The 16,014-nt window shown below is 38.5% G+C and overlaps 1 protein-coding gene across 13 annotated transcripts in view; it reads left to right on the top strand.

Annotated features, from left to right (window-relative positions):
• The window catches only part of KMT2C (lysine methyltransferase 2C), a 187,840-nt gene that overhangs the window by 122,554 nt on the left and 49,272 nt on the right, over positions 1-16,014 (top strand). For 9 of the 13 annotated variants that reach the window (XM_059839320.1, XM_059839435.1, XM_059839379.1 and 6 more), the window contains 9 exons: positions 578-679; positions 855-959; positions 2,122-2,303; positions 2,976-3,140; positions 3,732-3,841; positions 9,255-9,320; positions 10,760-10,972; positions 13,655-13,783; positions 14,986-15,105. In XM_059839320.1, coding sequence (XP_059695303.1) covers positions 578-679; positions 855-959; positions 2,122-2,303; positions 2,976-3,140; positions 3,732-3,841; positions 9,255-9,320; positions 10,760-10,972; positions 13,655-13,783; positions 14,986-15,105 — 1,192 coding nt within the window. The remainder of the gene's footprint in view (positions 1-577; positions 680-854; positions 960-2,121; positions 2,304-2,975; positions 3,141-3,731; positions 3,842-9,254; positions 9,321-10,759; positions 10,973-13,654; positions 13,784-14,985; positions 15,106-16,014) is intronic. The other 4 variants (XM_059839331.1, XM_059839370.1, XM_059839407.1 and 1 more) reach the window with 4 other exon arrangements.

The following is a 16,014-nucleotide window of genomic DNA, read 5'->3' as shown; positions in this document are numbered from 1 at the left end:
TCAAAACAGCTGTTTCAAGTTCAGTGCAAGTTTTTATGGTAAAGATAGATAAGCCTCATAAACTGCTTGCAGCAAGTAACTTTAGAGCTCTTGCTTATTCCTCTAGCATGCTTGGAACATTATCTAAACCTCATTTTAGGCAATATGGGACAAACTACATTTTTGCAGTTGCTTTTTGGATTAATATTCAAAAGTCTGTTGCTGCAATTAACTTTTTGATAAAAAGAACTTCAGTGTTTACATGGAGGGAACAGAGCAGACTGGGCACAGTATGACAGTTTCTGCTTAGTGATTTTTTAATTCAAGTATGTCTTTCCTTCCATTTCCATTTGGAAGTGTAATGGGATAATATGTGAAGGTGGAAAAAGGAGAGGAAGAGAATATGTCTGTGAAACTATAATAGTGATGATGAGAAAATGTGAATTAATGCAGTAATTTCTGATGGAGGCAGCTTTTTATGGAAGTTGAAACTGTATGTATAAATAATTGCAAAACTTATTTAGAGAATGTTTCATTTTGTCTCATGTCTTAGAAAATGTGATGTGCTTGCTATTTATATTTTGTGGTTTTTTAATAGGTCACAACCATGGATATTTCATCTAATAAAGATGAGGAAGAAAACTCGATGCATAATACAGTTGTCCTCTTCTCTAACAGTGACAAGTTCACTCTCCATCAGGTTAGGATAATAATTAAAATTTTTCATTTTGTTTCCCTGCTCTTAAATAGAAAAAGGTAAATGAAGTCCTTGTTAGGAGTTACATTATACAGCAAGCTAGTTGGATTTTTCAGTTAGGTGTTTTCAGAATGTAGTGTCTGGCACGTGTTGAGTCTGCTCTTGTGTGTCCTTGCAGGATATGTGTGTGGTTTGTGGGAGTTTTGGCCAAGGTGCTGAGGGCCGGCTGCTGGCCTGTTCCCAGTGTGGGCAGTGTTACCATCCATACTGTGTCAGTATTAAGGTGAGTGCTATCGTTCCACACAAAAACTACTTGATTGCACTGTTTTCATATTGTACTTTAATAGCACCATGCTGCCTTCGGTTTTGTGGTAATTAGGGGAGTCATTAACTTGTTAGATATTCATCAGCTAATGTGACCATTATTTGTATGTGACTTATGAAAGACTTTAATTAAATGTCATTTTATAGTATGCATAGCCTCAAGAGAAATTAACCTTTTTGTAATTTCACAACCATAAATAGCACTGATTATCCAGCAGTTGGTTAAAATAACAGTTTGAGATACAAGTTTTAAACCTAGATACAAGCAGAATTAAAAACAAAGAAAAAATTACGCTGCATCTTCATTTACTTGGGGCATAAGGTTTAGTTGATTCAATTTGCCTGTTGGCTGTCAGAATTGACAGCAGTTGGAGTGGTTAATTAATACATTTTACATTCATTAGTCTAGGAGAGAATGTGTGAAAATTAAATTTCAATGCTGTGAAATGACCTAGCAAGCACAAAATAAGCTTTTTACTGCAGTATATACACTGTACACTTTTCATTGGTTGTGATGTAAGTATATCTGTGTAAAAGTGAGATTTTTTTTTAAACATGTCAAAAAACTTTATTTTGCACATATTTTGCAAAATGCCATATGTGTATTTCATGCAATTATAATTTGACTTTTTGTTTATATACTACTCTTGCATTATATATTAATTGCAGTAAGTTAGTTGCTTGCTTCAGATGACTAAAACACCAGCACCATGATCACATCATGAGGATCAGGTTTGTGACCTCTTGAGGAACCAGAATGTACACAAATCTCTGTGACTGACAAGATGCATCCCAGAGTCCTGAGGGAATTGGCTGATGCAGCTGCCATGCCACTTTCCAAGATATTTGAAAAGTCCTGGCAGTCAGGTGAAGTCCCAGGTGACTTAAAAAGGGAAACACTGCACCTGTTTTTAAAAAGATTAGACAGGAGGACAGTTTCTTTCTGTTTAATCCATTCCTGTTCACTGAAGCTTCAGAAAGTCTAATTGCTAAAGAGCTCCTTTAGATGTGGGTGGTGTGCCCAGAGGAGCGTCCTGAGCTCCTCAAGCCAGACCTTAATTTATACATTGATCACACTTCACTGGGCCATTTTCAATTAATTCTCACCTTGCATTTTTCAGATTACTAAAGTGGTACTCAGCAAAGGTTGGAGGTGCCTGGAGTGCACAGTGTGTGAAGCCTGTGGGAAAGCCACAGATCCAGGGAGACTCCTCCTGTGCGACGACTGCGACATCAGCTACCACACCTACTGCCTGGACCCACCCCTGCAGACTGTGCCAAAGGGAGGCTGGAAGTGCAAATGGTGTGTTTGGGGCTGGGGTCAGAGGTGCTGACTGCTGGCCTCTTTTGCTTCTCTCTGTCACTTAGTATTTGTAATGTCAGTTGAATTGTAACATGGTTTTAGTTGTGTCTAAGTCAGGTGTGTTAAACAAAGCCAACAAAATGCTTTTGAGTTGTTTTATTCAATTAGAACTGCCTCTTCATACCAAAAACCGCATAAGCAGAGATAGATAAAATTTCACTTTTGAAACTCATAGCAAAAAAAATTTCTAATTTATATTCCTTGTAATCATTCCAGTGTTCAGTTGGAAAGATGAATGGGTGCTTCACCCTAGTGTTCTTGACATAAAACCCTGTGAAAACAATTTGTTTTACTTGGGTGAAACACAAACAGACCAGACCTCTCACATGGTTAAGTTTCCAGATCTCAAAGTGAATGGCAACTGGAAGCAGGAACTCCTTTGACCTGTTGAGCTGTTACAAGAACCCATCTGCCTGCTTTTGCAGTTTCAAGGGAATTATTAATTAGGAACTTTCTTTAAAAAGTATAAAAAATATTGTTAAACATTTGTGGTTAAACATGTTGTTAAGTTAAAACTTAATTATTCACCTCTTTCTAAGTGGAAGACATTTAAAGCCCCAAAATCATCTTCCTGAGAATAGACAGTAATAAATCTTTTTGTCTGTTCTGTAGGTGTGTTTGGTGCAGACACTGTGGAGCAACTTCTCCAGGTTTAAGATGTGAATGGCAAAATAATTACACGCAGTGTGCTCCCTGTGCAAGTTTGTCTACCTGCCCCATCTGCTACCGCACGTACAGGGATGAGGAGCTCATAATTCAGTGTAGACAGTGTGATCGGTAAGGATTTCTCATATTTCACTTGTTTTCCTGTTCAAGTCTTATTTTAATTTTCCCCCCTAATGTTGAATTGTAGAGATGAAGGAAACGTGGTAAAGAACAGTGGATTACTAAGTCTCAGAAGTCTCTTAGTAGTTCATTCCTGGTTGTACCACAGACTTTAACTGTCTGACTCTGGGCAAATAAATTAATCACTCTGTGTCTCTTCCCTCCTGCCCTGTAAATATAAAACTAACTTACCTCACAAGACTATGGTTGTGAGGCTGAATCTAGATTACGTTGTATAAAGTGATTAATATTATTGCAATTTAGGGAGAAAATTACCATACAAAAACATACTTGGGAGATTGTGTTATAGAGAGTTCCTTCCTGTGGAGGGAAATAGTTGATCTGCTGCTCCATATACAGGATGTAACACACACCACTGTAGGGGATGCTGTATATGGAAAACCTGATTCTGTAGTTTCTCCCTAAAAGAATTCAAACTGAACAACTATTCCCCATTTACTTGGACCATAGACTGATACTTGGGTCTCCTAAAACACCACCTATTTCCTTTAAATTGTATTTTTTCCCCCACTTAATTTCTAGATGGATGCATGCAATCTGTCAGAACTTAAACACAGAGGAGGAAGTGGAAAACATAGCTGATTTGGGTTTTGACTGTACCATTTGTAGGCCATACATTCCACCAACGAACGGTAAGAAGACGATCGAAACCAATGGCAGGATTGCACACTGCAATAAATAGGTTTGGGAATGTGTTCTGTGCTCTGATGGAGGTTTGGCTCGTGGTAGAAGTAAGATTTTTTTTTTTTTTCATGTTTGTTTTAAGGCCTCTTGTGGAAGTGTCCTAGGTTCTTTTGCACCCTCAAGTGATTTAGGCCAGAGGAAACCTCGTGGGAATTCTAGGTAGAGGTATTAAAGATAGGGAGAAACTGTTAAGAGCATTGGTAGTGAAGGGGGTCAAAGGCATCTCACTTTGTCAAGTAGAAGGAAAAAAGCCCAGTTCTCTAAAGTTGCATCTACAGAAGAATCAGAAAATTATTTCTAAGCAGAAAAAGTTTGTGTATTTTGATGCTTTGAGGCTGTCTAAGGCAGCAATAGCTGTATCAACAGTCTGTGTAAGCATTTTTCCCCTCCTCCTTCATGTTTTCCTAATGCCTTTTCCTCAGCTCTCCCAGTATTCAAGACCAATGCTTCCCTCCCTAGCTGCGATCTCAAAAAGAATTGGCCATGCTTCTTTGTTTGGGAGTTATCACTTCCTTATTAATTAAAATGTGTAATTCCTTCTGATGAACTGTGCACTTCTCTGGACATGGACACCAACAGCCTTGTTGGTCTGTAGTACAGTTCTGTAGCAGTGGCACTTCAGGAGCTGAGGTTACTGCACTTTAAGCACATCTGGTTCCATGGGATGGTGCTGGTTAATGTTCTGTGAGTGGCCTGTCAGCAGTTAGGTTGGCCTGTGACATGATTTATAGTCTTACATTTTAGTCTTGCTGCAAGGGTGATAGCCCAGGTCTGTTTTCCCTGCATGTCAGCTCAGGGAAGTTGCTGCTTTAGTCAGCTCCTTTTAACATTGACATCTATTCCCATTTTTAGCATAAGCAGATGAAAGTGTTCATATTACCCCTTCATTGATGTATCACAAGAGAACAGTAGGAGGAAGGTACAAGAACTAAGCAAATGTTTCAAGAAAAATTCATATCCACCAAGAAGTTGTCAGTAAGATTGGTTTTCCTGATCAAGATGGAAGATGTTGTGAGGCTTGAGAGGTCTGCCAAGAAAAGTTCAATAGAGCATCTAATGTCCCTTAACACTGTGATGTCCTCATCACACCAGTAATTGTAACTTACTGACCTGACCTTGGAGGTTTATATACTCCCTGCTGGAGCACTTCCAAGGAACCCATTTTTATCACTAATAGAAAAATGACTAATACTTCTGTATTTTTGCAAGTCACTTCATTGTAAAGATCTGCATTCAAAAATTCAAAAGGAAAGAGGTTTTTTAAGTGGAAAAAGCAAGAAACTTGCAGATACAACACAGACTTTTGTATATTTTTATAAGCTTTGAGTACTTAAAGCAAAAGAATCCAAGTAAGAAATACTTCTTCCTTTCTCCTTGGAGCTGGCAGAGCTACCTTGTAGAGATAATTAAAGTCCATGATATGTGAGATGGAACAGCTTAACAAGAGGTGTTTCACTTCCAGGCAGAAGCTGGCCCCTGAGTTAGTCCTTCCTGCACACCTCTGTGTAGTTGTGTTGCATAGGTTTGGATCCTAAGGAATAGGAGCCAATCCCTTGGGAGGTCCCAGGTTTTCTTTGCAGGTTTTTTTTTACCTTTTTTTGTAAGACAAGTTTTTCAGCTTATTCTTTCCTGTTTTGACTCAGTATTAAAACCTCTCTAACACATGTAAATTTGCACAGTTGCATGTCTGAATATGTCCTTTGATGCATGTTGATAGAAATACCTGCATGTACTTTTATATGAAATGTTTCAGTCTTTCATGAATTCTTCGAAAACTTCTCTGGAAAATTTCTGTAATTTTTTGTTTCAAAGTGAGAATAATTAGTGTTTGATAAACTTAGGGAAATAATTGTTATTTAGCAGTAGAAAGCATCTAAAAATGTATCACATTGTGGGATTCTTACTGGGATGGTTCTTGCCCCTTCCATTTGATTTGTCATAGAGATGTGTCAAGTATTATTACAGGGTTTTTAACCACTTCCTTTCTAGAAGAAACAAGAGCCCCTCAACCAATAAAGAAACAAAACATTGCAGGTGTACCCTTGGTGAAGATTATATAAATGGTTCTTGTGTGTAGGTATTAAGAAGGGACTTTCATTTCTCTGTCTTCAGAAAGTGGAAACTTTTTTAAATTTTTAAGAGCTCTTCCCTGTTTCATCATACCTGAAATTCTTAAAAAGTCATCTTCTTCAGGAAACAGAGATAAAAGATAGTGTTTTTCTTCTTGAACATACATAAATATCAAAAGCCAGAATGGTGTAAGATTTGCTCCAGTGTAGTGTACCAGAAACCTTCATTACTAGGTTATTGTGAAATAACCATTTCTGATCACTGTTTTATCAGGTTCCTTTTAGTACTGTCTCAAGTTATAACAAATGTCCCCCAGCATATTGCTGTGTCCTGTAAAGAAATTTATAAATTCTCATGACTAGATTCTAGGCAGGTGCATTAGGTAGCAGCAGCTTTTGCCCTGTGCTGTAATTCCTGCACACTTTTGAGGGGGGTGTGTGTCTCTCACCCACATCATCTCCTGGACAAGCAGTTCTTGACCATCTACTCAGCAGTTCTGCCTTTGTGTCATTTGCCCTTGCATGTCATATGCCCCATCTGCAAATTTCATCCCTCCTCACTTACTCCCATCCTGTCTCCATCCAGACTCCAGCTTCCTCCTCCCTTGGTGCTGTTTTTGTTCCTCTGCAGGATGCAGAGCTCTGCCTGGTTTTCTGTAAGCAGCTAGAACTGATCTGGGTGCAGTTTCTGAAGCTACCTGTGCAGTTATTCTTCCTGGGGCTCAAGTAAACATGCTCATGGAGGCAGTGAGGATTTGGTATCACTTACCTCTGTCCAGGGGTACCTGATGCTGCCAGTGAGACACATTGTGGCTAGCAGTCTCTGTTGTATCATTTTCATTAAACTGATGTAATTTTTCTTCCTTCTGAAATTTAATTCTATTCACTTGACAAGATACAAACCCAATATAATACCACATGTTAAAAAGTTAACTTCTGATTTTTTTTATTATTTGGCACATTTACTGTGTCAGCTCTAATGTTCTTGTGTTACTGCATTTACCAAAAAAAAAAAAAAACCCTGTGTCATTGACACAGTTATGCAGGCACTCAATAAAGAGTGCTCTGTTAGTTCTGTATTTCTACATCAGCCATTCCACTCTGTCCCATTTGCTGGTTTCATTTTTTCATAGAATTGTTCTTTTCTATAACAGCCTTAAAAATGAACTCTGCTTGCTTTTCTCATCATTGTATTCTGTGCAATTATTTGGTTTCAGCTGAGGGCTACTAAATGCTGTACAATATTCAGCATGTTTAAATCCTTTTGCAGATATGTTTAACAATTTTGGTTAAACCTCAGCTGAATGCCTCAAAAAGCACTATTTTTTCCATTTTATTTTTTTTTTCCTTTAGATAGGCTTTCTCTAACAGTACTATGCTTTTCTGCTATCCATTTTATTGATTGTAATCTGCACTCTCATTAGCTCCTTTTCTGGAAGTCTGTTTGATACTGTCTTCAAACACTGTTTGTTTGTGCAGTTTTTGTGAGTGGGTCTCTGAAGGCCTCACCTCTGTCACTGTCAGCTTGTTTATTTGAGCCTTTCAACTCTATTCAGTCTCCAGAGCTAAAATTGTTCAGTCTGACCTGGATGAGATGATCTCTCTGTTGTTTGACTTTTAAATTAAGGGTTTCAAATTTCTGTTCACAACTGTCTTTCTGATTTCCTTGTTTACCTTAGATTCCAATTCAGTAATTGCTACTTCATTCTTAAAACCATCTTGTAAATTATAAGAAATTAAATGAACAGATGATGTCTTATTCCACTTTGAATAGTTCTTACAAGCTGCCTCTATTCTGTTTTTTTAATTCAGTGTTTTGAGTATCTTCCTTTTTGCAGCTTGTCCCATGTTTTTTGTTTATTTCTGGCTTCATGTCTCTTTCAAAATGTAATTCTCAATTTATTTTCTTCCTTGTCTTTCTCTCCACTGTTGAGTTCAGTTTTTCAGTAGTTATCATAGGCTCCTTTTGTTTACTTATTGCATGAAATACTGGTTTTCTGTAGGTTATACCTTCTGCATTAGTTGCACATTGCATAAAATTCTCAAAGCACTGTAATTTTTGAAGACAGACTTGCACTTTCTCTAAGTTTGTTTATATGCTAGAAAGCATCCTGTATGTTTCATACTCATTTTAAGTGTTACTTGGAAGCTTTTGTGCTTCTCCCCATCTTGTCCTGGCTCCCATGGTGTGTTGTGAGGTGGGAACAGCAGCACACTGCCATGGTTGATGTGACACACAGAACCCCCCACGTGTTCTCTGCCTCAGGGGTCTCAGCTTGTGTGACAGGCACAAAGGAAATACTCCAGATGTTATCTTGAGTCCTAAATTCAGCATGAGTAAGATTTCTAGGCCAAAGAACAAGAAAAAAAAAGTGTGGATAAACTTGTCTCTATGGTAATGCTAACTGTGCCTGACTAACAGGTTTTCTGATTCTAGTTCAGTGTTTGCAAGATAGGAGCTCCTGATTTTCCCTTTACTGCTCTGTCTACGTAATCTCTGTGAAATCATTACTAATAATAAAAGTTTAGTGTGCACTTCATAGGTGAGTGAAACATGATTGCAGTTATGTAGTTAAGGCAAAAGGGAAGAGCATTTCTGCCCGCTGCAGAAGTAGCCTTGTGTTGCAGGACATTTTGATTATTATTTTTTCAGTCACACTGTTCCATTGCTGCCCTGTAGCACACAAGGTGTAGTTTTTAAGTTGAGTTTCTGCTGTTCCATTTATCAATATTCTTACCTGGAATAAGAATTGCCCTAACTTTTACAGGTCCTGTGTTATCTGTTTTCAATACCTCAGCCTTCTTCAAGTGCTGTGTAAGAGCACAGCACAGACACAGTGAGAGCCTTGTGTGCAAAGCTCTTGGAGTGTGCTGGCCCCTCCTTGGGGAAATACTGATCAATACTCACTTCACAAAGTCCTCACATTTTTAATGATTAGGGCAGCAAAACCTGAACATCATGACTAGTGTACAGGTTGCTTTCAAACCCAAAAGACCCAGTGTATTCATTTGCCCTTGGTCCAGTAGAAGGAGATAATTTCCCGTTGACTTCAGTGCTATTCCAATGCCATTCTTGGCTGTAGGAAATTGGAGAACTTCAGTTTCTATCAGGGTTCTTCTGTAGTCACATCTGTGATGCTGAAAAGCACTTTATTTTAAAGGTGCAAGTAAATTATTGCCAACAGTATAAATTAGGGAGTTTAATGGAACTGCTTGAAGGAAAATTGATAGTTTCAATTTAAGTCAAGTCACCATTTTTCAAAGTTGAAATTATTTTCCTTATATTTTTCAGTGCCTTCTTTGGACTGTTGTGATTCATCAGTTGGAGCTCAGATTATTTCAAAATCAAAAGAACTAGGTAAAGAATGAAAATGCTTAATATCTGATCATTTAGAATATTTTAAGGGTATATTTTTACATGAGACAAAAATTCCTTTTCCTGTGGTTTTGTAACACACAGCATTAACTATCCTTCAGTTACCACAGCATGCTTTCCATTTTTTTTCCTCATTCTCTCTTCTTTCTTCTCTCTTGCCTGCCATACCTGCACTGTAATAATTACTTTAAATTATGCTTTGATCCTACAGTCTTAGCTGCTTGCCTTAATACCAAGTGGTGATAACACAGTGTGGCTGAGTCAAGCATGTACACAAATGTTTACAGGCTTGAGATGTTAGGAGGATGCAGCTTTTCTGTATGTAGTTTGTGCTAGGAATTTATAATCCTGACAAGCCTACTCACAAGACAGTCTTTATAATGATAGCACCCAGCAGCTTCCATCGTGTTAGGACAGCTTCCATCACATCAGAGTTTTTTTTCTATTTGACACCTGAGAGAAGGTTCTCCCCTCAAATATTCAGTCTGAAAAAGAGTGTGAGATGTTTTTGAAACACACACCTTTCAAGTCCAGTGTAAGAAGGCAGTCAGGTGGGAAGAATTTGTTCAGAAGCAGCTGTATTGTCAGATGTTACATGAGCAAATGTTTTTGGTTAAATGGAACAAATGTTATTATATTTGTCTGTTTTCAAAAGCTGTGTTACCAAATCGTGATTTAGTTGGCTCCAGAGAGCTGAAGCATCATTGCAGCCTCTTCATTATTTGGCAATTCCCTGAAAGTTCCCAAGCTTCCACTTGCAGGGCCTCAGCACAGGTGGCAGGGCCTTTCTGCGTGGTGAATTAAAGAATATTAGAGCTTATCAGTGGACTCAGTTGTCATTTAACAGCTTGAGGAGGAAGCAGTCTTGCAGGTCATGGGAGACTTGGGTTTTACCCACAATTTCCTTTTTGATCTTGAGCAGCTCACTGGGTTTTTTGTCTGCCTATGAAATAGGGCTGATAACTTCCCTGAGTTACCAGGAGTTCTTGGAGGTTTAAGGTTATTAATAAGATGAAGGTAAAGTGCTGAGGGCTGGATGGGGGCCTTGGCTGATAAGCAACAAGGACCCAAAGTATGACTTGCACAGTTTTCTCTGGGTGCCATTCAGTAATACAGAAATACCCTGCAAGGCACCAATTTCCATAATCAAATTGTTCTTTCTAATGAGTCCTTGATATAAGTTGTTTCATAGCAATGTAATGGATTATGGCTGGATTTGACATCAGACTCGAAATCATAAAGCTGTAATTGTAATGTGTAAGACAGTGATATCTCTGGTTTATTTATTCCAATTTCTTCACTCACGGGTCAGCTCCATACTTTTGGATTATTAACTCTTGTAAGTGCTATTCCTAAAAAATCAAAGACTTGTAAATGAAAAGAGTTTTATATTGCTGTTATGATTCATTCAACTTTTATAGACCCACCGAAGACATACACCCAGGATGGAGTCTGCTTGACAGAATCCGGCATGTCTCAGTTACAGAGCCTCACTGTTACAGTACCGAGAAGAAAACGGACGAAACCAAAGCTTAAACTGAAGATTATAAATCAGAACAGTGTGGCTGTGCTTCAGACACCCCCAGATGCCCAGTCAGAGCACTCAAGAGATGGGGAGATGGATGACAGTAGAGGTAGCAGTCTACTTTTGGCATGTCTTGTAGCTTGGAGTGTTGCAGTACCTGTGTGTATTGCAAACATCCCTGGGAGTTTTTATTACACTGATACTCCTGTGTTCTGTACGGAATGTTTTATGGAAATTTCTTGAACAGTAGTCACGGCTCATTGTTGTCCATTTCAGGAATTTTCCTTGTTGTTCTGTTTATGGGTCATCCATCCTATAGGAAACTCACCTTGCTAGGGCTGCCAGCCCTGGAAATAGGAGATGATTTTTATATCTTATCTTTGGGTTACCTGTGGAAAACATTGCACACTCACAGAGTACAAGTGTACTCAAATTCACTGCAAACTGTTTAAAAGTGTTGGCTCAGTAAAGCAACATCTGTATCACTGAGAGGCTGGTAGTAAAATCAAGTGGGAAAGTGGAGTAGTTCTTTGCTGAGAGTGTTTCTCTCTTCTGAAAGTAGTAAGGTGAGAGTCAGTGTGGTCTGGGCTAACACTTGCCTGGTGCAGCACCATTGTCCTTGCCATGGTCTGGCTGTGCGTGCTGAGGAAGGTGATGGCACAGTAGGTGTCAATCCATGGCCTGGGACAAGGCTCCTTCCAGTGGCAGGTGAGAAAGTCATTGCCATGGTCATGTAGGTGTCTCTGGAGAGGAACTGAGGCACACAGGCACCCCACCTCCCCACAATTCTGTTGGTGCAACACTGCCTTGTTAATCAGGGTAAATGTCATAAGAAGCTGGGTATTTCAGCCATCAGTGAAGTTTCAGTGTTAGCTTGTTGATAGAAGTATTGTTCCTGTTGTTGGATGAGTGCATTCTTACCCTCTGTTGTTGACTAGAACTATTCTTTACTAAAAATAGCTTCCTTTTATTTCTTTATAACCTTTTAAACAGTTTGTTTTTCTTTCATGTCCTTCAGTATTCACAGGGTTTGGTACATCATCCTAGCATTAAATGGACTCTGAAATTTCATCTCATATTTTCAAATTCTCCATCAGCTGGGTTTTTGACAGCAAAAAATGCTTTTGAATTTGGAGTCAGCTAGTCACTTCCCTTGTTCTCTTTCAGTGGTTAATAATCTTAACTTTTAAAAATATGTTCATGTTTTCTATATGACTTTTTCTACTTCTTTATCTGCTTGTTGGCTTCTGTAAGTGGTAGGTCTTTATAAGTAGATAACAGGATATAGAGATGTGATAGCAGGGTGTGAAAGGGAGAGCCAGAGCATCCACAACTTCAATTTCAGTTCTGATCACCTTTTGTTGCCTTCTTGAGAGATAAAGCACATTCATGTGAGTGATGGTAACAGCGCAGCGAGTACATGGGAGATAGGTTGGATTTCCTTGAAGCTCTGGGTGTGCAGGGCTCTACGCTGGAGAGAGGATCAATGTCTATCTCCAAACATCTGGAATTTTTGTATGAGCATCAGCGTGAATAAAGCTGTGCCGTGGCTTTGCTTGGAGTTACACAGTGTAGTAATTTAGGGGAAAAGGAAAAAACCCTTATTTTGACTCTTGATGTTCCAGATGGAAAAAAGAGGCTTTATCTGAGAAAAGTGAGCTCATGGAATTTTGTTACCATCTTCTGTGTAGGCTTGCATCAGGTTCAGATTTCATTGGGTCTTCTACATTTTAGAGTCCACTTGAAAGTTGAGCTTGCTTTGGGAGCTTCAGCTTGGTGGCCTTTGCCATCCACTTGCTTTGTGGGATAAACAACTCAGTGAGGTCTTTATCAGTGGGAAAGTATGGGCTGTGACCTAGCCTGTAGAAGAGTGAGGGTTGCAGTTCTGCTACAGCAAAAGTGGTGTGAAAGAGTCCAGCTCTGTTGTAACAGTATTTCTCCCTCTTACAACTGCATGGGGTTTTATTCCATCTAGAATTATACATCTATATCCAAAGCAGAAGATGAGAATTCCAGTATCTTTTCAGGGGTGAGAGCATATTTAACTTTTCAGAAAGTTTTTGATAAAATGAAGATGCAAGGTCTTTTTGGGGATATCAAGAAGAATTCGTTCCCTCACTCTTCAACACCAAAGGCTTTTTAATGTCAACATACTTTACATCTGTTTCTACCCTGCTTTCCCACAGAATATAAACTCTAACTTTGAATTACAGTCTTCATCTTCAAGGCTGAGTAATTCCTTTGGGCTCAATTTTGTATTATATAAATAAAATTCCTCTTCATAGATCAGTCTGCTTTCACTCAGTCACACAGCTTCAAGTCATGAGCCCACTACACTAGAAGTCATTACACTTTGCCTTTCCAAGTGCAGGCTGCAGTTTTTGAGTGTCTTCTCAATAAAAAAAAAGTCCTATCAAAGAAAACTGAGGAGGGCAATGAAGAAAAGGAAGTATATCTTGGTAAACTGGGTCTGTATTCCTTGATGGAATAGCTAGAGATTTTTCAGACACTTAGCACAAGCTTCCAAAGGAGGTACCAAAAACTTTTTCTGATTTACATATACTAATTACAGCATTTATTTGCTGGTTTTGTCTAAACATCATCTCATAGGAAATGTGTGTATAGATCGGATGGGTTTCCCAAAAATGTCCAGGGATTATGATTTTTCTGCCACCCTTTTGAAAAATCTGTCATTCTCAGCCAGTTTCTCATAAAACAGATGTGGAAATTTTGGAAAAAATAGTTTTCTTTGGCTTTTCCAGTTAAAGTTACCATTGCCTCTTTTCTGCAGAAGGTGACCTTATGGATTGTGATGGGAAATCAGATTCCAGCCCAGAACGGGAAGCTGTGGATGATGATACCAAAGTGGCTGAAGGAGCTGATGGGATTAAAAAAAGGAAGCGAAAACCATACAGACCTGGTAGGATAAAGTAACTTAGATCATTCTGTGTCCATTGCTCATTTCTTTCGGTATTAATGCAAAAAAAAAAATAGAAAACTCTATGAAATTCCGAAGTATTCCATTGCTTATTGTTGACTGTAGATTTTTTTCCCTATTCTGTTTAAAGTTGCCTTTTTTATTCTTGCCAAAACACATTTCCAAAGGTTGCTGGTCAGCAGTGCACTTCTTCTTAGTGCGTTTGTCAATTACTTGTAGTAGTTCAGATATTTGCCTTATTGATTCTTAACTTGATAGGAAATTGTGCTGTATTTCTATAATTGTTGAAGGAGAGTTTTTATGTGTGTATATATATGGAAATATCTGAACTTCAGACAACTTTTTGCAGTTATTTTATGTGTTTTCTGAAATGTTTTAAAAGAGTAGTTTACCAGGTATTTGCAGATTACTTCTGACAGGTGAATTTTAATGAATGCAGTTACTGGATGAATTCATTTATTTTAATTTCTTTGTGCAGTTGACTCTTAATTATCCTGACTGAATTAATGAACTGTATGTCTTGGTGCACAAACAGTTGAGCGGTATCCGCGTAGAATACATCCATTAGTTATCCATTAGTTTCCTGCAGCCAGCAATTCCCCTGGAAAATGAAACAGATCTGTATCTGATACATTTAGATCCACACACACCAACTGCAAAGATCAGGAACTCTGCAGTCAGTCTCTAGTGAAGGATTCAGGAGTTCCAGGCCACTATGATACTGATTAATTATCTTTTTATTTGGGATATGTCCTTCTTTGGTAGCATCATTTGGAGTGGTGGGCTCTCTAGAGCTATTTGCAGAGGATTTTTTGTGGTCCTTTGAGGTTCTTTAATAGGTTTCATTTGGTAGATTGACAGCTAATTCCAGCAACTCATCAGTTTGCCCCGAGGGAGGGGAAAACCAACATCTGAAAGTTGCCAGGTTTGGTGTTTTGAACTTCTTGTGGGTGTTCTACAGTCCTGAAATTCTCATCATTTTTCATTACATGTGTACCCAGTGAGACATAAAAATTCAGAAATGTCTCGTAAAATTCGAAATGAAAACTCATCACGTATCTCAGATTCATTCTTAGACATCTAGGTGCAGCAGTCTCCTTGACCTGCAGAATAATCTTGGCTCTCATTTGTACTATGAAACACAGTTTTTATTCAATACATTGAATTTTTACTTCCATGTTCAGGTATTGGTGGATTTATGGTACGTCAGAGAAGTCGTACGGGGCAGGGGAAGACAAAAAGATCTCTCTCCAGGAAAGATTCTTCTGGATCTGTTTCTGAACAGTTGCCCGGCAGAGATGAAGGTAAGTGCAGGAATTTGGTATTAAGTGTTTGTTCATGCTTAATGCAGTAAAAGCAATACAGCTCATCAGCATTTATGTTTGTCATGATGGGTTTAGGAATTCAACTGAAAATACCCATTCCTGCATACCTATAATTTCAACAGAGCCCATTATGTACAAAGAAACTGAAATAATGAATTGCAGGCTGCTGTAGGAGATAAATAGTGAGAATTATTATTATTATTACTAGTATTATTACTATTATTATTGTGTTAGATTTAGAGCAATCTTCTTTCTCCAGATGTAGCCCAGGTCCAGGGGTGTCTTCTGGACCATCAGTTTTAATACTCAGCACTGTTTCATATTCCATGAGTGTGTCTAATCAATTTTTATAAATCTGTTCATGCTCTGGGAAATCCTTTATTAGAGAGTTTAGTGATATGTTATTGTTGTAGGAAGAAATAATTATTTTTTATTTTAAGCCAGATATTGGATATCTCAGAGTTTCATAAGCTGTCCTCATGTTTAATGTTATGAAAGGTTATTTTAAAAAAATCATTCATTCTAGAAATATTTTCTAGATGTGTATCATATTTCCCCATCAGTGTTGCCTTCAGGGCGGAAGAATCCTTGACTTTGTTGGGTGCCTTTTCCCATGGCAGAGCCATTTTCATAGCTCTGACACTGCAGTTCTCAGTAGATTGGGCACCTGATGAGAGAAGTCAGATTTTATTCATGGGCCTTTTTCTCTTTCTTGCTGTGTGTGATTAGACTAAATTATTCCATCCATCTGAAGTTACTCACACTAATCTAGAGAATGTTGAGGTATCATTCAGGGGGGATGAGGAATATGTTTAGTTCAGAGCCTGTTCCCTGGAAAGTCATTAGAAGTAGGCAGCTGCTTCTGAAGGATGGCTGATACCGCTCCAG

The sequence above is a fragment of the Haemorhous mexicanus genome, chromosome 1 (genome assembly GCF_027477595.1).
Source record: "Haemorhous mexicanus isolate bHaeMex1 chromosome 1, bHaeMex1.pri, whole genome shotgun sequence".
Taxonomy (NCBI): Eukaryota; Metazoa; Chordata; class Aves; order Passeriformes; family Fringillidae; genus Haemorhous; species Haemorhous mexicanus.
The sequence above is the reverse complement of the archived record's forward strand: the minus strand, read 5'-3'. Positions and strand labels throughout refer to the sequence as shown.